The sequence below is a fragment of the Carassius carassius genome, chromosome 49 (genome assembly GCF_963082965.1).
Source record: "Carassius carassius chromosome 49, fCarCar2.1, whole genome shotgun sequence".
NCBI lineage: Eukaryota > Metazoa > Chordata > Actinopteri > Cypriniformes > Cyprinidae > Carassius > Carassius carassius.
In genome coordinates this window covers 3,224,549-3,244,556 of record NC_081803.1, presented here as the reverse complement: position 1 = coordinate 3,244,556, position 20,008 = coordinate 3,224,549, and the positions used below count along the sequence as shown (strand labels likewise).

At 36.1% G+C, this 20,008-nt stretch overlaps 2 protein-coding genes and 1 long non-coding RNA gene across 5 annotated transcripts; 1 reads left to right on the top strand and 2 right to left on the bottom strand.

Moving 5' to 3' along the window:
- The first annotated feature begins 46 nt into the window (after positions 1-46).
- On the top strand, positions 47-9,991 carry LOC132132974 (hsp90 co-chaperone Cdc37-like 1). 3 transcript variants are annotated; one of them, XM_059545612.1, is made up of 8 exons: positions 47-282; positions 2,805-3,074; positions 4,259-4,355; positions 4,445-4,560; positions 4,665-4,787; positions 6,079-6,252; positions 8,139-8,210; positions 9,680-9,991. In XM_059545612.1, exons 1-8 carry the CDS (start codon positions 226-228, stop codon positions 9,791-9,793), a joined length of 1,023 nt encoding a protein of 340 aa, XP_059401595.1. In that variant the 5' UTR covers positions 47-225; the 3' UTR covers positions 9,794-9,991. The 3 variants fall into 3 exon arrangements, with proteins under 3 accessions (XP_059401595.1, XP_059401597.1, XP_059401596.1); XM_059545614.1 differs by lacking the exon at positions 9,680-9,991 and adding an exon at positions 8,516-9,670; XM_059545613.1 differs by lacking the exon at positions 8,139-8,210.
- On the bottom strand, positions 9,907-10,322 carry LOC132132976 (uncharacterized). The gene is made up of 2 exons (XR_009429114.1): positions 10,180-10,322; positions 9,907-10,097 (listed from the first exon to the last, which is right to left on the bottom strand). It is a non-coding gene; the product is annotated as an uncharacterized LOC132132976 (long non-coding RNA).
- Positions 10,323-11,856: 1,534 nt separating this feature from the next.
- On the bottom strand, positions 11,857-18,991 carry LOC132132975 (GTP:AMP phosphotransferase AK3, mitochondrial-like). Its single transcript, XM_059545615.1, has 5 exons — positions 18,706-18,991; positions 16,925-17,044; positions 16,678-16,850; positions 14,367-14,485; positions 11,857-12,468 (listed from the first exon to the last, which is right to left on the bottom strand). Exons 1-5 carry the CDS (start codon positions 18,851-18,853, stop codon positions 12,351-12,353), a joined length of 678 nt encoding a protein of 225 aa, XP_059401598.1. The 5' UTR covers positions 18,854-18,991; the 3' UTR covers positions 11,857-12,350.
- Between the last annotated feature and the right edge of the window lie 1,017 nt (positions 18,992-20,008).

Below are 20,008 nucleotides of genomic sequence, written 5' to 3'. Positions count from 1 at the left end.
GCGCCCGGACTGTATCACGTGATAAGCGTCTGACGTCGCGTGACGAGTGAGTGCGTCAGAGCACGGAAGTTGTCATAAAGAGCTAAAAAGAGCTGCAGAGAGTGGTGCCGATGTTATAACTTGAAAATAGGTCTCTCTGCTCGCTCGTGTGGCACTGAGCTGCGAGTGCTTCTCGGATCTGAAGCTGTACAGACAGCAGGAGTCCTCCGGAGCGGAAGCAGCGACATGGAGCGGTTTGGACAGGAGCGCGAGGAAAACACGCCCTGCGCGCGCACACACGAGGTGCCTCGGGAAGTTTATTTACATCACGAAGCCTTTTGGTTGAGCTTTAAATCTGTATGAGGTTGTGTTTAAACCTGAAGCCGCGCGGAAATGCTAGGTTAAGTCGGCGTTAGCTGGAGCAGTATTGTTAGATGCTGCAGTAAAACTTCACCGCAGGATGAGTAAGAGAAAGAGAAAGCCTGTCTCTTAAAAGTGTGCTGCTTGCCTAGACGAGGCATTTGTGAACATCACAATCAGACGCTCATAGTGTCATAGGTGTGACCCTCACTGAGGATCTGTGCTGTGAGATCATGAGCCTGTGTTTACTGACTCATGACAGCTGAGCATAATGACTGCTTTATTATTAGATCCATGGACACTTCACTGCTGGGTTTGATGCATCACAGTGATGCTTTTATCTGTGTAGGAACTGAATTGCTTTATAGTAAGTCAGAACTGCATGATCTTGAGATCTAAAAAATCGCACAGCTTGGACCTTTTTTTTCTCATCAAAAACTGTCAACATGTTTATGACTACAATATACATTGACTTATTTCAGTAAGGTTGCAAAGGGGCCGGGATCTTCATTGGAACTTGATCTGGGGAATTTTGGAAATATTCCACGTTGGAAATTTATTAGGGTTTTATAAGTATTATATGGACATTTGGGGAAATGTAATGATGCTATCATGTATAAACATCAATATAAAAATTAACATTTTGTGTGGTCGTCAGCTGTCATGCATGCAAACTAATACAAATTTTAAAAGTTAGATTTTGGGGATTATTTTTGGAACCTTTTTTTCAGGATTCGTTGATAAATAAATACTTAAAAAGAACAGCATTTATTCAAAATAGAAATCTTTTCTAGCAATATGTCTTTACTATCACCTTTTTTGGCAATTTAACATGTCCTTGCTGAAAAAAAACTTTAAAAAAAGCAAGAAAACTAATTACAGACCCCAAACTTTTAAACGGTAGTGTATTGTTAAAAAAATTTATATTTTGAATAAATGCTGTTCTTTTTTTATTGTTTTATTCATCAACAAATTCTGAACAAATGTTTGCTCTGGTGCATATTTGTTTTTACAATTATATAATTGTAAAAATTTTGTTGCTTGCACACAGCACAAGGACATTTTAAACATATTTATGTGATATTTGTTTTCTTGAACAGTCGTTAAGATGGTCATTTGACATCATGTTGTGTTCAGGATTCCAGAAATGATCTGTTGATGTTACGGAGGAATGCACAGTGCATGTAGAGAGTGTCCTACGTGTGCTGTGTGCATGTCCTACGTGTGCTGTGTGCATGTGATTTGAGCGATGTGTAAGGTAGAAATTCAACTGAAATTGCATTAGATCTGGTTGTTTTAACCTGAGTATGCTGCAGGATTTTTCTGTTCCTGCAATTTTGCAATTTCCAAGTTAAAGAATTTTGAAAGATTGTGATTTTGGAAAGGGGCGTTACATTTCCAACGAGTGCTTGCGGTGTTCGGCCAATCACAATGCACTGGGTCAGTTGGCCAATCAGAGCAGACTGCACTTGTCAGAAGGAGGGACTTTGTAGAAACCGACTGGTTTGAGAGAAATGGTGCATACAATTATGCACAGTATTTGAAAAATAATGTTTTTTTAACATTAAAGCATGTCAACATATTCTGTTACACCAAATACACAAAATAATGATCTTTAAAAAAGCATTATATGACCCCTTTAATTCCCATATATTTCCTGAATTTTGCAACCCTAATTGTCAATCATATTTCAAACAAGAATCATTAAAAAGACTCTAAGGACCACAGTGCCCCTCCAAAAACAAATTCATTGTCATTTTTAAACTTTGCCAGTCTTTGCCGCTATCCTTCAAAACACAGTTTTTGCCCATTTGTCAGCAAGAAGTTTTTAATCATTTAAAATATAATTTAGTATGACTACTTTTTCTTTTATGTTACAGGTCAGAATTAGGATGCTGTTTTTTTTGTTTTTACATAAATGCATCTATTACACTCAGTGTCGATGGATCATTATTTAACCCATATTTTGGCATTTTATTTTCACAAGCTATTTGAAAAATTAAAGTGGACACTTTACTTTCATGTAATATGCTTTCTAATTATATAAAAATATCATTTTGGTAAATGTATTGTGCTGCAATCACCAGTTTTAAGTGAAGGTTTGTAGAAATGAGTAGAGTTTGCAAGTATGACATAATTTTTAGGATTACAATATTGCGTGTAGCTGTTACTTTCTATGATCTTATCTATGTCGCATGTACAATTAAAATATGTAATGTATTAATTAGGGGTGTGTCCGAAGCATACCTTATTCGGAATGGCACGGATAATGGCTTCAAAAACGGATAACGGAACAGGAATAATCCAGGCTTGCACAATCTGTATTATTTGATCACGATATTACTGTTTTTACTGTATTTTTCTATTTTTTTCTATTTGAATATATTTTAAAATGTCATTACAAAACCACCTGTGATGATTTGCTGGAGGTTTAGTGAGCGTTATCTCTCTGTGTCCCATCACAGCCCAGCGCGGAGAGCATGGCGTCTATGTGCCTGAGTCAGCAGCGCTGTGTGAAGGCCTCGATCGCGTCGCAGTGGCAGCTGGCCGAGGCGCAGTATCAGCTCTGTGGTTTGGAGCTGCACAGTTCTGAGTCAGCGGAGCAGGAGCGCGCCCGAGGCCTGGCCTCCTCCACAGAGCTCTCTCAGACCGAGCAGGAGTGGAGACATAAAGAGAGCATGCTGGGACGGAGCCCCACTCTGTGCCCGGAGGCCAGCCGAGATGTGTTTGACAAGGTATCTTATATCAGCACTCTAGAAAAGTCCTTCAGCGTTCCTCTATTTCATATCTCTGCATTGTAAGATGCAGTCCAAACACACAGCAGTCTTTCCCCATAGAGGGCTGTGATGGTTTGGGACAGGGTTAAGAGCAGGTAAATGTGTAAAATTAAGTGTGTTACTTTCTTATGAACAGCTATTCAAAAGTTTAGATTATTATTATTATTGTTTTAATTATTAATTTTCATTCAGCACTGGAACAGTCATTGATTTAAAGTCTTTTCAACCCATTCAGTACTCGAGTGCTCCAAAGGCTTTCTGTGCGCTCACAGTCACATCCAAAGCGCGTGCACATAAAGCCACCTGGCGAGTATCATATCGAGTTATTTTTCGTAGTTTGTTGCACTTAAACATCCAAATATACCTGGCAAGTATCCTCATAAACGCAGTTTTAAGTGAATGTAAACAGTTGAGAAAGAAACGCATGTGTAGAAGTACACTGGGTCTTGTGACATCAGCCTAATAAAGCTGTGCCTTCTGTCATTAATGTTCATCAAATAAGAGCCAGAAAATCACTCAATCAACTTTTGTAACTTCTGTTTTTAATGTACAGTATTATTATTTTTTTGGTATCTGAATACTACTGTTAGACCAAAACGGTTTCCAAAACGAAATTCGGGTCCCGACTTTAACTGATAATATTGGTTAAACAAAAATGATATCTTCTCTGCATGGAGTAACATCAGCTCAGAACAAACAGAGAGCAAACAAGTAGCATTCATGGTAATTTATTTTCATTAACATGTGCTGTGATCAATTTGAATCGATTTTTATCCTTGTTGTAAAATAATGGAACATTAGGTCATGAATATTGTCTCAAAAGTCATAGAAATGTGTCGGTAAAAATGTGAAACCCTTCAGCCTTCTCAAAAGAGATAATCACTGTCGATCCTTCTTATAGAAACTATTCTCCTGCTGAGTAAAAGACAGATGCCTCTCAATCTCAATCCTCTCTCATGTGTCATACAAGTTACCAAAGCCATGTCATCAGCATATTTCAGAAGTGACATCCCATTGATATCACACTTCATTTAAGTATTTAAATCTAACACTAAATGACTAGTACAGTGTCGTTCCAGCAGCAGTGGTTTCTCTTGTGGCCCATTTTGTGCATTTGCCACTTTTTTTTTTTTTTTCCCTAGAGTATAATAAACAGTACACAGTCTTGGCCTAATGAATCCGATCCTGATAAGAACATAAGCTTCATCCAGCGTAATGAAGAACTCTTGAAACATTTTGGTAAGTCCGGGAGCGTGTTTGATTTGTGTGTTTATTAATAAAGGCCGTTCATCTGAATGGAGGTTGTCCTCTCTGTTCTGACTGGACAGGTATGTTGAGGAGGTGGGATGATAGTCAGCGCTTTCTAGCAGAGTACCACCATCTGATCTGTGAAGAAGCGGCCGATTACCTGATCCTGTGGTGCTTCCGACTGCAGGCAGAGCAAGTGAGTGCTCTTTCTGGCCACGGTCAAAACAACATACTACCTGTACTGCTTCTGCAGTCTGTACTGTGTTCACTACTGATCCTGACTCTCTGGATCTTCTGCAGAAAGAGGCCTTAATGGAGCAGGTAGCTCATCAGGCAGTCGTCATGCAGTTTATTCTGGAAATGGCCCGCAACTCTCAGCAAGACCCACGAGGCTGTTTCCGTCAGTTCTTTCAGAAAGCCAAAGTAAGGCTCAGATCTGCAGTGTACATCACCTTTTCCCAGTGGTGTTTTACGCAAGATAAGGGCTGTCACAAATGCTCGATTCAATTTGAGAACTCGATTATAAAATATCGGAAACGAGAATCCATGAAAAGCATTATTAGAGCATTTTCTGAGGCTGCACGAAATATGAAAATCATGATAAAGCATAGTACTATTGTGAATTCACAAAGGCTTCGATACGATTAAATAATATACACACTGAGTTTGATTGTTTTAATGTCCACATGTTCTGGTTCAGGGGCCAAATATTAAAGATTAAGTGGACATTTGAGTAAAATACAAAGATTCGATCGTTGGCGCCCTCTGAAGGCTAATGATATAATACATGATGTACATAAGTTGTGATTATATTGTGTATTTTAACTGTTAACTTGTTTTTGATATTTCATTTGAACCACTAATTATTGCCTGCTATTATATTTGTATTTTAAGTCATTTTAAAGTCTATTGTTCGCTTAAGTCTATTTTATTACCACAAAAAAGTAATGTCTTTAATACTCGATTAATCATTAGAATAATCGACCAAAAATTGTTACAGTATTGTGTCAGTCCTACGCGAGATATTACACATCTCTTACTGTGCATTTAGCCGGAGAGGTCAAATAAAGATTGTACTAAATGTTTTTGAAGCAATGCTCAACAAGGCTGCATTTATTTGCTCAAAAATACAATAAAAATGCCAATATTGTGAAATATTATTACAATTTAAAGGAACTGATTCTCTATTTAAATATATATTAAATTACATTTATTCCTGTGATGTAAAGCTGAATTTTCAGCACCATTCCTCTAGTCTTCACTGTCTCATGATCCTTCAGAAATCATTCTAATATACTCATTTGATGCTCGGTTATTATCAAGTATTATTGGTTCTCAATTATTTGTGTGTCCTATTGTTAATGTTGAAAACAGTTTTTAATTAAAATTGTAATAATGTTTCACAGTATACAGTTTTAATGTATTAACAGCCTTTGTGAGCAGAAGAGACTTATTTGAACAACATAATAAAATCGTAATTATACTGAACTTCTGACTGTTAGTGGAGTCAATCTGAGTCGGTGTGAGTGTTGTACAATAATGTCGGTGACCACTGGAGAGACATAACTAAGAGCCTGAGGCCAGGAAACCACCAATATGGGCACAGATGAAGATCATCTTCACGCATTCATCCATGCCATATTATAAACCTCATTCATATTTTTACTGAATGCATTTAGAATCAATTTAAATCTTGCTTTGCTTCTTTTTTAAGGCAGGTCAGGAGGGATACTTGGATGTCTTCCACACAGAACTCAATGCCTTTAAGCAGAGAGTTAAAGAGTATACCATGAAATCAAAAGGAGAAACCCCAAAGGATACAGTGCACCAAAATACACCAGCAGGCTTTCGCCTCGACCCCAAGGAGGTGTTGGAGTCTTTGCCACTGGTACGAAAGAAAATCCAATATCTTCGTTTTCTGTGCTATAATCAAGTCATTGGTTTTGGTACTCACTGACAGAAAATAATCTGTATGAAGCACCCAAAGCACAGCGAATCAGAACATACTTCATCTTTGATGTACAGTAATGTAGAGAATGATTTTAAACCAATGAGATTTCACTGTGCACAGGACTTTGTAATGCATTGTCATTAGGGGTGTAACGATTCAATCGGTTTCTCGATGCATCGATTACAAAAACCCTGACGATGCATATGCATCGATCTTGAAACATGATTTTGGAATCGCGAATCGCCGATCTCGGGCAGTAATCGATTTAAAACGCTAAGAATCGAATGAATCACGATTTCTATAGTGATTCAAGGCTTTCAAAATATATACACATTAAATTACTACACGCACGAGTAAATGGAGACCTTGAAGAGTGTTCGTGCCTCTAATCTGTCCTTCACGCGCTCCACTGTTTACGAGAGTGTCACAGGATTGCGCTCGCGCTCCGTTCGTCTCTGACACAGCTAACGTGCGATCTATAGGACTCGTGGCCAGTAATACTAAAGTGTAGTAGCTTTACTTTTCTGTAGTTTGCCAATGGCTCTCTGCTTCTTACCGACGTTGTTACCTGAGCAGTTGAAAGCTGTATTTATTGCACGGACAGAGCAGAAATGTAAGTGTCTAAATCATACGCACAGTTCCACTGAATGATAAATGTGTTTAAACAATGCTGATGAACCGACTGTACGAAGGAAACTGTTAAAATAACCACAGCATTAACAACAACCTTGAAAAAAACTTAAGTAATTGTTAATTAAATGTAGCCTAGTATATAAAACAATCATAAAATTGCCGTTAGGAAAAAATGATCGATTACGAATAATTGATTATTGTCCAGCAGTGTATTTGATTTCTTTACAGCAAATTAAAAGTAACAAAAAAAGAAGAGAATTCCTTGTAAAAAAAAAAATAATAATAATAATTATGATAATACATTGGCTACATACATAAAATTATTTTATTTGACATTTCTGTCACTTCTATAGCTCTTTTTTTCAATCTTGGATTACATACATTATGTATGCCATTTCATGCCATAGCATCATTAAACGAGCATGTAACAATGGACAAAAGGGTTTTTTTTCTCCTAACCTATGGTTCTCTAACCATAAAGGCTGCTGTAATTAGCCCACTGACTAAGCATTTAAAGAATTTAGGGGAAGCAATTTATTTAAATAATCCTGTGTATGCACTTAAAGATTGCAGAATCGAATCTTTATAATCGAATCAATTTTAATTGTGAATCGAATCCAATTGAATCATTTTAATTTTGCAAAAATTGCTCTTGAATCGAAAACCTATGAATCGTGAATTGAATCGAATCGCTGCCTTCCCAAAGATTCACAGCCCTAGTTGTCATACTTAATTGTGAATGAAAGAAATGTTGATCAGAAATACAGTAAAGAGTAATATTGTGAAATAGTTTAAGAATTTAAAATAACTGTTTTCTATGTGAATATATTTTCAAATCTATTTTATTCCTGTGATCAAAGCTGTATTTTCAGCATCATTCCTCCAGTCTTCAGTGTCACATGATCCTTCAGAAATCATTCTGATATACTGATTTACTGCTCAAGAAACATTTCTTATCAATTTTTAAAACGGTTGTGCTGCTTAATATATTTGTGGAAACTGTAAAATATTTTTTCTTTAATTAGAAAGTTCATTTATTTGAAAACATATTTACTCTTACCTTTGATCAGTTTAATGTGTCCTTGCTGAATTAAAATGTTAATTTCTTTTTTTTTCTTTTTTCTTTTTACTTTTAAATAGTAGTGTAGCCAGTAACAGAATCTAAAATGAGTCAAATGTTGATTTTGCAGGATCTGAAAACATGCATCCAGATGCAAGATATGCAGATTCTTCAGAAGGTGCTAAGCAGCATGAACCCGCAGGTAACGCTGGGGCTTTATGCTGTAAAACATCAGCACTTCATAACTTAACCATTCTCATTCAAGTTCTGATTCGCCTTGATTTCTGTTCCTTAAGGACTATTTTTGTACCTTTGTGGATTTAGTAGTCGTGTTGTGATGCTGCCGTTAAAGTAGTTTAGTACAGTACAGGGCTCCATCTAAATCAAATGTTAAAAATAAAAATAAAAAATGTTTTATTAATTTTGAATAAGAAATGTAATTTAGGGGTTAAGCACATTTTTCAGGTTCTTGAACACTTCCTCCATCACTTTGACTTGTCACCACAGAGAGCACATGCTCTGAACCTGACACAGACGAGCTGAATGAGAGCCAAAGGACACAGGAAGAATTGCATAACAGCTTTAATCTGCATTCATCAGAGTCCAGGCTGACCTATAATCCCTCCTCCAGCCCTGCAGATCAGCATAAGGGAGGATGTGCAGAATATAATGTTCACCCAAATATTAAAATTGTCATTTATTCACCCGCATATGGTTCCAAACTTGCATGACTCATTTTCTTCTGTAAAGCACAAAATGAGATGCTTTGTAGAATGTTCATGCTGCTCTTTTGCAGATAACGAAACTAAATGGGGACTTTAAAGCTCCAAAATAAAAAAAAAATAAAAACGAATCATAAAAGTTGACTGTACAAATCCCTAAATTACCGTTCAAATAAATTGGGGTCACTAAGATCTTACTATTTTAGATTTTATAGTTTTATTCACCGAAGGCGCATTCAATTGATCAAAAGTGGGATTTATAATGTTACAAGAGATTTCTGTTTGAAAAGATTTCTCTTTTGAACTTTTAATTCATGAAGCAGTTAAAAAAAAAAAAATTGCTACAACTTTGAACTGCTCAGCTATTTTCAACATCATACAACTAAATGTTTCTTGAGTATCAGTATATTAGAGTGATATCTGAAGGATCATGTGACACTGAAGACTGGAGTAAAGATGCTGAAAAATCAGCTTTGCATCGAAGAAATAAATTACAATTTAATATTACAATGGAAAACAGTTATTTTAAATTGTAATAATATTTCACTATATTATTGTCTGTACTTTCAAGTAAATAAATGCAAATTAGTGTGCAGAATTTAGTTAATATTACCAACAATGTTACTGGGGAAAACACCTAAGAAAACAATTAAAATGTGATTTTGGTCACCATTCACTTTCATTGTATGAAAAAAGAGCAGCATCAACATTCTTCAAAGTTTCTTCTTTTGTGTTTCACGTGAGAAAGAAACTCACAGGTTTGGACTAATGTGACTGAGTAAATGGTGGCAGAATTTACATTTTTGGGTGAACTATATGCATTTTTTTTCATTCATTTATCAGTATTCTGTTAGGTATGCAGCTCACTTCCTGTTTCCTAATACTGATCTCTGTGCTGTAAATGTCTTTTCCTGTTATTTATTAATATCCTCTTTCTCACTCATAACAGGTGGCAGAATACCACGTGAAGCGTTGTTTGGAGGCAGGACTTTGGACGAATATACCAAGAGCCTCCAGAGAAGAGAGTTTAGAAACGGACGAGTGGAGAATGATGGAGAGCTAGCAGTGAAGACTAGCAGTCCCTGACGAAACCTCACTAGAAAAACCGCTTTGGGTCGCAGGACAGGAAGAACAAGGGCTGTGCTCAGAGACTTTTGTTTTGTATCCGTGCCTGAATGTGTGCTGCACTTTATATTTGTTTAAAAGAGAAAGTATTTTAAACTAGATCGGGAACTGTATTTTGAGGCACTTATATTTTTGTGCACATTGTGTTAGATTTCTGTTGCTAACTTTTTCTTTCGAAAAAGGTTAGGAAGGCGGTACATACAGTACTGCAAAGAAAGACCTCATAGTTTGAATCTTTTGTCCTTTTTTTTGTTTGTTTGTTTGTTGGCCGTAAATTGTTCAAGCTTTTGTCTCATGTTCTTTCTTTTTTTTCATATCTCCAACTTTGGATTGTAATCTACAACGTCCACTAAACATTCAAACTCCAGTCTCATGTGTCGTCTGTGCATGGATGCAGCAGATAACAGTCGGCTTCCTGCAGGTATACAAACAACAACAAGGCCAAGCAAGACCTCTCATTCTGCTATCTTCATGATGGAAACAAGCCTTTGCAAAAAGTCATTCGTAGGTCCAGTAGTATGTCATGAAAGCCAGCGATAAAGTGTTGTTACCTACAATTATAATGAAAGAGAGTCACATTCACTATCAAAATGAAAAGAGTGCTAAATGCACTGGGCTGTTGTGTTTAATATGACATCCAAAGCAACGAATAGCATATGTTTAAGGGATATTTCACCCAAAAATCATTATTTCTCAATCTTATGTTATTGCAAACCTGTGTGATTTTATTTATTTCTCAAGTTTAACACAAAAATGTTTTATTCATACAGTGACAGTCAATGGAGTCCAATCAGTGTTGTTTTGGAAGAAAGAAAGTCATACTTGTTTGGAACAACATGAGTGTGCGAAAATGATGACTTTTCATTTTTGGGTGAACTATCCCAAGAAATGCCATTTTGCCTCACCCTCAAACTGACTGAGATTGATTTCAGTAATTGCATTGCAACACAGCAGATGCTGTTTGTTTATCGCATCCAGCTAGTTTGCGTTGCTTGTACTACATAAAGAACATATACAGCAAACCACGATTTGTGTAACATTAACTGATGCCTGTGATCACATTGTGCAAGTCTTCACAATCAGATCAAAATCCTCTATTAAATCTTTAGACCCACAGTATAGCTGATTGCTTGTAATGTTTTATTTTGCAGTTCATTATAAATAAAATAACTTCTTAGCATTTTATAATGTGTTGACTAGCTCTCGTGTGTACTTGCAGGCAATGAACTGGCTCATAACGTGTCGTTTTTGATTGACAAAGCAGGGCTGAAAGCATGAAAGTAGGATCAAATGTACGATACATGCTTTTTGGCCCGTCCACTCAACAAAAGGAACATATGGCATTGGTCATCAAATTAACGATCATAATAAGTTAATATATATGAAAATGTTGTAAAACCAAGAATGTGAGAGTGATTGAGAAAATACTGAATTGTTCTTAGAGATTGATGAGAAAAATGTCTTTATTTCTTTTAAGGCTACTTAGTGAATCTTTAGGTACAAAAACATAATGTAAAACAGTGTTATTATAAATCAAATCTAGAGCTGTTCATATGATTTACTACCAACAGAAAAACTAGAAAGAGTCGAGCTTCACTGTGTTTATTGCAGTTGTTTCAACGAACTTGAAGCAAGCTCATGACCTGCTTTCTGAAATGCATGCTTTGCACTACTTATTTTATTCAATTTATACAGTTATTCACAACCTGTGCCACAAAGTAAATGCACAAACAAATTAACACTTTGTACTTCATTTGTGGCCTTCATGACCACACAGTTTATCAAAACAAAAGGACTTTCCTGAAAAACAAAATTCTAAAATCTTTCTCTTTATTAATTATTGTATTATGCAAAACATTCTTAATTAAAATACATTTATATATGCAAAAAATAACTCTAGCATGGTTCATTCATATGTTCTACAATCATCAGACTCATAATTAGTGTTTTTACTAATTAAGGCCACAGTGGTTTACAAAAAAAAAAAAATCAGAACATTCAAAAAATCAGGTCTAAATCATACTCTTGAACTACATTCATCTGGGAATGTTTTTCAATTAATACTTTAATTCTCTAGTATGCACAAATCTTAATAATATTAAAATGGATAATAAACAGGAATGTTTTGGAGCTGCTGTGTCCCGACTTTGCAGCCACTTCAGTTAAAAGAAGGAAAGGAAGAAAAAAAAAAAAAGAGTATGTGTTGGTCACTTCTTGCAAATGTAATGCTGAAAATGATTAACTGTGGATTCAACTATGAATCTTAGCATGCCTGACTCTTTAAGATCGTTTGTTTGCTTAAGATGGCAGCGCTAGAGCTCATGAGACTAAAGTTTGACCATAAACCTTTGGTTGGTGCTAATATTCTCAAAAAAGACATAAAAGCAGCTGGTCACACCAAAGGCTTCGGCAAATACAGTAGACTGCTTAAGACCACAGAGGTGCATTGTGCTCGAGTCCAGCAGTGTACTTCAGTCGTCAAGGTGACTGTGCAATCACGCTTTTCCCACAGCCTGCTGGTTTCTTGGGATTTTCCTAGTCAGGAAGGCATGGACGTGAGGCCATATCTTGTTGGTTTCAGTTCCTGAGAAGGTCTCCAATACTCCTTTACTCCTGTTAGAAGTAAAAGTAAAGAGAATATCATATGCAATGGCTCAAAAACCTCAGTATTCATATATAATAACACCATCAGTCCAGCTTAAAGGAATGGTTCTTCCTCATCAATATCCCAAAATCTCACATAAATGATTTAGTTCCTTTGAACCGATTTTTGGAGAGCCAGTGACAATTGATGTAACTCGGGGTTTCGTGAGTTTTCTGCTTTTCAGAGGTTCTTGCTTCACGGTAAAACTCCGTCTCTGCTTGTGCTGTGAATTTAACATGTATTTTGGATTGCAACTTAAAGATATTTTCCCAATTTTGTGACCTAACCTTAAGTGAGAACTATTTATGCTTAATAAGTTATAAGCATTAAAGCATTTTCTAATGCTATCTTTACATATGAGCTCATTAAACTATAATAATTTGGTTAATTACAGTGACAATAAATAAAGAACTCATTTTTGTATAAAGTCTATTTATGTATGAACTACAGTTTACAAACTATGAATTAGCTACAATAGTTTGCAAATGATTTGCAGGTACTTCATTAGTGTATACTTCTAACATGTTACCTACATTTTATCTATTTACTTGCATTTAATTATTACATTTTATTTATTTACTTATTAATTTATTTACTAACTGTCATCAGAGAATAATGCCAATGTGTCTTTTAAATTACGGAAATATTAAGTTACTAATACTTAGTACTTCATAAATATTTTACGTCTAAGGGGTTCAGCTGATAAGTTTGGGAAGCCATGATGTAATTGTCAGGGTTTTGCACAGTCACTTTGTTTTATGTTTTTGTTTCTTGTGTCTAGTGTCAGCACATGGCCTTGTTAGTTATTTTCTCGGCCATGTGCTCCTTTAGCCCCTCCTCCTTGTTTCCTCTTTACCACACCCTCTTGTTAGCCTAGTTGGTCTAATTGTGCTCACCTGTTCCTCATGTATTTTCCTCCCTATTTATAGTGCACCTTACCCTTTTGTGTTTGCTGGTCTGTGGTCATCCTCACTCCCTCTTTCTCTGGCCTAATATGTGTCCGTGGCTCCCTGTCTGGTTGGTCTTGTGCCCTTGTTTTGTCTAGTCCTTGTAATTTCATGTTCTTGTCTTGCTCCTTGGTTTAGTAATTTGTTTGTTCTTGCCTTTTGCTTTTATTTGTAATATTTATTTAGTTTTTCTAGTCTTGGTTTTGTTTGATTTATTCTTAACCTTTTTATTAGCTCATTGGTTTATTTTCCTTGTCTTGAGTTTAATTTGTGTTTTTGTGGAGCTTTGTCCTGTCTAGTGTTTGAGTTCCTGCCCTGTCCCCGATGTGTCCTGCCCTGGTTCTACCTGCCTGGCATTTGGTCTGTTTCAGAGTCAGTGGTCAACAAGTTCCTGAACTCTGCTCTGTGGTGCCTTGTGTGGCCTTCTCTATCAGCCTGGTCTTCCTGCCCCCTCTGTTGCCAAAAGTATTCTGCCAGTTGTTTCCTGAAGCCTTCCCTAGCTGTTCCTGTTGTTTCTTGTGCACTTCACCGCCCTCTTGTATCAGTCTTTTGTCAAACCCTTGTTATATCTCACTGCAATTGGGTCATCCTTCCTAGTAATGGCATTAAACCTGGTGCACATATTTAGATCCTCCATAATTTAATATGCAATTTGAGGAAGATTTTCAAAAAAGAAAAATGTCTCTAGTGCATAATCACACTCATATGGCTTCAAAAGACTTGAAATATTTTGTACAGGATTTCTGGACTATGTTTGTTACTTCTGTGGTTCTGTTGTCTTTTTGTGAGCTCAGCAGCCTCACTTTCATTGTATGGAAAAGAGCAGCATGAACATCCTAGTAAATATCATCTTTTTGCTTCCACATAAGAAAGAAATCCATCCAGTGTGAGAGGAGGGTGCTGTGGTGTCTGTGCAATACCTGTAATACTCTAGAACAGGTTGTGTCTGTCTCTCATAGTCCTTGAGTCTCCTGGACACAGTTATGGGACCGTCATCGTCTCTTTGGACCAGCGGTTCTCCTGTGACATCATCAAGACCCTGTGCACAACACAGACCACTGATTATAAGCATACATGACATCACCACACACACCTGACTTCACTTAAATGCTGAAACCTTCAAATTAAAGCTACTGGATCTTAGGAATTCCTGTATTGAAAGCATCAACAATCTTTGGCAGATGCTGATCAATCCCAGAGCTAATTGGAGGTGACCTTCAGTTTAGTGTTGACATAAGCTTTGGAGCTGTATTTAAGCAACACGGAAAAGCACTGGGCTAGTGCTGTGTTAGTTTAACACACACGACTGCTGTCTTGAGGTTTATTATTAAAAATGATTGCAAAAATGACCAAACTATAACAATTAGGAAACAAATTTTTCAGACTCACAGGCTTTATGGCAGTAGACATAAAAAAAGCTTATATTCTTGAATATAAACGGCTTTCCACTCATTCTAGGTTCAGTTTAACTTTCTATAAAGCTCTCTATTCTTAGAAGTTAAAAAATCTTTTTCAGTACATCAAGAACTATTTGTGACCCTGGAGCCCAAAAGCAGTCTTAAGTCGCTGGGGTATATTTGTAGCAATAGCCAAAAATGCATTGTATGGGTCAAAATTATCGATTTTTCTTTTATGCCAAAAATCATTAGGATATTCAGTAAAGATCATGTTTCAAGAAAATATTTAGTAAATGTCTTACCGTAAATATATCAAAACCTAATTTTCCGAGTATTTAGATTTTTTTGCACCCTCAGAGTTCAAAGTTCAAGTTTTATCTCGGCCAAATATTGTCTTATCCTAATAAACCATACATCAATGGAAAGCTTATTTATTCAGATGATTCGATTTTGAAAAATTGACACTTCAGAACTGGTTTTGTTGTCCAGGGTCACATTAATGCAACATTTTTCTGTCCTTGTGATTAATCTTTTCTCTGGCAGTGTTTGATGAATGGACAGGACTCCATGACTTCCTCGGCCTGCTCCAGTTTTATTGCATGGATTAGAGCAAAACCCCATGAATAAACTCCTTATTAAACATAAGCGCTCCTATCTGTCTCGAGTGCCAGGTTGTGAAATAGTACAACCTATTTTCACCACAGGACCTCCAATGCTTAATTTCTACAGTACTTTTTAGAGCTTTAATGTTTATTATTATTGAATTATATAGTATTTAATGAAGGCTATTTTAGAGTGTGTGTTTAGGTATTTTTTCTGTTTCTATACTATATATATATAGATAGCATATTTATATATTATATATACAGTACACATTTAAGTAGACACATTAAAATCTGCACTTGCAGTTAATATTAATGAAATGAAAAGCTACTTAAGTGTTCTTAAAAATGACTTTCTTTTTACAAGGTTTCTTTTGATGTACATTTTAGATGATTATGTTTCAATCATTTTTGTTGTTCTTTATTAAAGAAGTCAATTTATTGTGTTGGCTAACATACTAAATCACATATACTTCATTTAAAAATGTATTTGTTATGTTATTTAATATTAGATGAAAAGCGCATACATTTTAAACCTATGAAACTGCAACTTGTTTAATGACATTAAAGTGTACTTTAGATCTCCATAAATGCTTGTGAGTACATTCAGCAGTTCACTTTAACCATATTTCAAAGTCATAATAGAATAATATATAAAGATGTACTTAAGCTCGTTTTAGGTTTGATTAACCTGAAATTAAGTGTCTGAAAAAATTATATTCTTCACATAGGTTCACACTTTTATTTATTTATTTTTTAATTTTTAGAAATTCAGGGTGAATTCACTTCAATTTCAGCACAAAAACCAACAAATAACTAATAACTAAACAATAACTACCTAAACAATACAGTTTAACCAGGCCAATGTTAGACTTTTTAGTGCAAACCCACCTCCTTTATGGAAATTAGGCTAAATATATATTATGCCTTATTCACAAAACTCATCACTATCTGCCTGATGCTATTAATATTGCACTACTGTTACCTACAGAAAACAGGCGTTTTGAATTTTGTTTTACGAAATATGTTTTCTTTGAAAATGGATTTTCACACCATTTTTTTGCAGTGTAGTTTTTGCAATGTAGCGTTTGCACATGAACAGGAGTGTTTAGCTTCCTGTTTCTATGCTTTAATTATCAACAGTTTCCTAAAGTGCTGTTAAATGACATTGTGAAGATCTCAACAGCAGCATGAGGGAATGATCCAGAATATGAATAGACCAGAGGACTCACTGGTTTCTTGGGCGGGTTGAAGCCTATATTATAGACCCTGCCGCTGGGAAGGTGCACCCAGCGAGACGTCAGACGCTCTTGGATCGTCTGGAAAGGCACGTCCAGGTTTATAACAGAGTCCACATCGTACATGCTGTCCAGGGCCTCGGCCTGAGCCACGGTACGAGGAAAACCTGCCGGGACAGGACGAGCATGTTTAAACGGCACATTTCATCAGTAGCATATGCAGCGAGCGGGTGAGAGTTACCGTCCAGTAGCCAGCTGCTCTGCTCCAGATCCCTCAGACTGGACAGGACGAGGCGAGAGATGACGTCATCGGGAACCAGCTGACCCTGATCGATACACGACTTCATCAGGACACCCAAATCTGCCCAGGTGCACGAGAGATGCTCAGTAACTCAACAATGATCGAAGGAATTACACTCAGAATTCAGTAGAGATTATTTGCATGTGTTATAAATAACTAATAAAATAATTTACAAGGATATGATGCATATTAAAAAAAGCATATTGGTGTTAATTTTATTATTTGAAATACTGCCAAATGTATCAATGCTGAACATTTATTTGTATTATTTTCGAATATCAAGGCTGTCAAGGCTAGAATCATATGACCTTTAAATTAGCTATTAACTATTAAAACCGTCTGATATAAGCAGCTCTACACACATTGTAATAACTTCTGAATATTCTCCATGTGACCCATTGTGACATTTCTGTGTGGTGCTAAAGATTTCAGGCCTTTAATATTAAGGATTCGAGTCAATGAGAATTTTTCTTTTTTAAGAAATTCATAATTTTATTCAGCTGTTGAAAATTCATCTTTGACATCACAGGAATAAATTGCATAACATATTGCATATAAATACATGAAAATGAAAAAGTATAAACCTTTATTACTAGTTATTAATTCAAATATTAAAATAAGCAACTGTCATTTTAGGTTATTAATGTTTAACTATATTTAAAAACATTAAAATATCTTATTGACTAGTGTATACTTCAAATGGGGTTTTTCTACTATTTTTATTAATATTTTATTTTTTTCACAGTTCGCCTAACTTGCATTGCAATGATCATTTTTCAAATTTCAGATAATTGATGCATACAAATTAATAGGAACTCATTAAAAAAATTTATTATTGCAACAAAATGTACACAAACTACTCAACAAATAGTTTTAGATTAAGCAATTCTTGAAATATAAAATCAACTGCCAAAAATGTGCTTAGTTTGATCAAAAAAGACTATTCTGTCATCATTCCTCGGCCTCTCAGCGTTTCTCTCTTCTGTGGAACACAAAAGAAGATATTTTGAGAAATGCCTCAATGAGTTTCGTCCATGCAATGGAAGTCAATGGTATCCAAAACCGTTTGTTCACCAGCGATCTTCTGTTGAGTTGTACAGAGGTCACGCAGGTTTTGATGACATGAAGGTGACTAAATTATGAAAGAATGTTTATTTTGAGTACAGTATGGTGCAAGAAACTGTATGTACACAGTCCAATCTTGCAAACCTCTGAAGTGTGGAACAAATCTGAATGCAATGTAGGCTTGAGCTTCAGCGTGATTTGCAGCCAGATCATTTGTAGTAAATGTCCCAAGTCTCTGTTTATTATGCAAGGCACATTCTCTGGAGAAACGCATTGTTTTCAAAAAATGAAGAGGAATAAGCCCTATTAAAATACAAATATTTGAAAATATCATATTGTCTACGCATAAAAACACTAATGGCACAAATAAAACGCCTGAGCTGGACTTTAATGGCTTCTCCAGACAGTGTTTACATCAACACTAGAAGAACGAGCTCGACGTTACTAAAGGCGATCTGGAAACATATCAGAGATGTTTCACTGATAAATAAGTAACTTTTAATTATATATCCTGGTTATCAGCATAAACCCGAGTTCCTGAAGTTTTGCAATTTTTTTTTTTTGTTTGTTTTTTTATCGTTCGAAGCGAATGGGAAAAAAGATTCGACCGTGCATATTCGGTTATTTCTGAACAAAGCCTGAAATAGTGGTCTCACCGGTCTTCGCCTCGACTATGGCCCGCAGCATGTCTCCACTGGAGAGATGCTTCAGTCCGAAACTCTGCACTATCCGACTCGACATGGTCCCCTTCCCCGAGCCCGGGGCCCCGGTGATCACCGCGCGGAACACGGTCTGCAGAACCATACTTCTGTTTGTCCGAGAATACAACCTTCAATGGCTATCTGTGAAAGTGGAGACAAATAAATAAATAAACTTCCTCTTCACAGCATCCCTGCAGTCCCGTGAAATCTGTGCTATGGAAACTTGGCTGTCGGGATGCGGAGTCAGGACGACAGATACGTTACTCCAGATTAAGCCCGTCCTTTTCTAATGCACGCGCATTGCTCGCGGACCCGCTTACGTTACAGGAAGTGCTTTAAAGCTCAAGTGGGCGTGTGCAGACACTTACAGTAGTGCACACTACAGTATTGATATTAGGCCTACTAGATGCATCTCATAGACTCCCAAAAGATAGATATCCTGCCTAAAACTTTAGTTGCAACTAACATTTATAGAATGCTTACGTCAATATTTAATTGTTAAAAATTATCTTTAATAAATTTTTAGGGCACTTGGAACCCTTAAAAGTCTTAAAAAATAAATAATTTATTAGGTGAAAAAATGTATTTAAAAATGTAGGCCTCTTACTTGAATAGTAATGTAATAAAATGGTTTACTAAAACGAAAACTATTCAAATATTTTATTGAGTAAAAACGTTATTTGAAAAAAAGCTGAACATTTTAAAAAATAAGTAATGATAATTTATTCATTAAAAATGTATTTTACAGTTTTTTTTATTGTTGAACGACAGTGAGCACAACTGGAGCTCCATGTGCAAAACTCTAACTACTGTCTGCACTAGCAACAGTCACCTGAGCTAAAGAGTTCACATCACCTGCAAAACTCATTCCCAGCAACACATCTCTTAACACACGGCTCAAAACAGACTCAGTGCAGCCAAACACTACAGTCGTGGCCAAAAGTTTTGAGAATTACATAAATATTAGTTTTCAAAAAGTTTGCTGCTAAACTGCTTTTAGATCTTTGTTTCAGTTGTTTCTGTGATGTACTGAAATATAATTACAAGCACTTCATACGTTTCAAAGGCTTTTATCGACAATTACATGACATTTATGCAAAGAGTCAGTATTTGCAGTGTTGGCCCTTCTTTTTCAGGACCTCTGCAATTCGACTGGGCATGCTCTCAATCAACTTCTGGGCCAAATCCTGACTGATAGCAACCCATTCTTTCATAATCACTTCTTGGAGTTTGTCAGAATTAGTGGGTTTTTGTTTGT

Coding starts and splice junctions, on each gene's coding strand:
- LOC132132974 (XM_059545612.1), top strand. CDS start 226: ATGGAGCGGTTTGGACAGGAGCGCGAGGAAAACACGCCCTGCGCGCGC. Junction 283..2,804: donor CCTGCGCGCGCACACACGAG/GTGCCTCGGGAA, acceptor GTCCCATCACAG/CCCAGCGCGGAGAGCATGGC. Junction 6,253..8,138: donor TGTTGGAGTCTTTGCCACTG/GTACGAAAGAAA, acceptor TTGATTTTGCAG/GATCTGAAAACATGCATCCA.
- LOC132132975 (XM_059545615.1), bottom strand. CDS start 18,853: ATGGTTCTGCAGACCGTGTTCCGCGCGGTGATCACCGGGGCCCCGGGC. Junction 17,045..18,705: donor CATAGTCGAGGCGAAGACCG/GTGAGACCACTA, acceptor GCACCTGGGCAG/ATTTGGGTGTCCTGATGAAG. Junction 12,469..14,366: donor CCTGTTCTAGAGTATTACAG/GTATTGCACAGA, acceptor TACTTCTAACAG/GAGTAAAGGAGTATTGGAGA.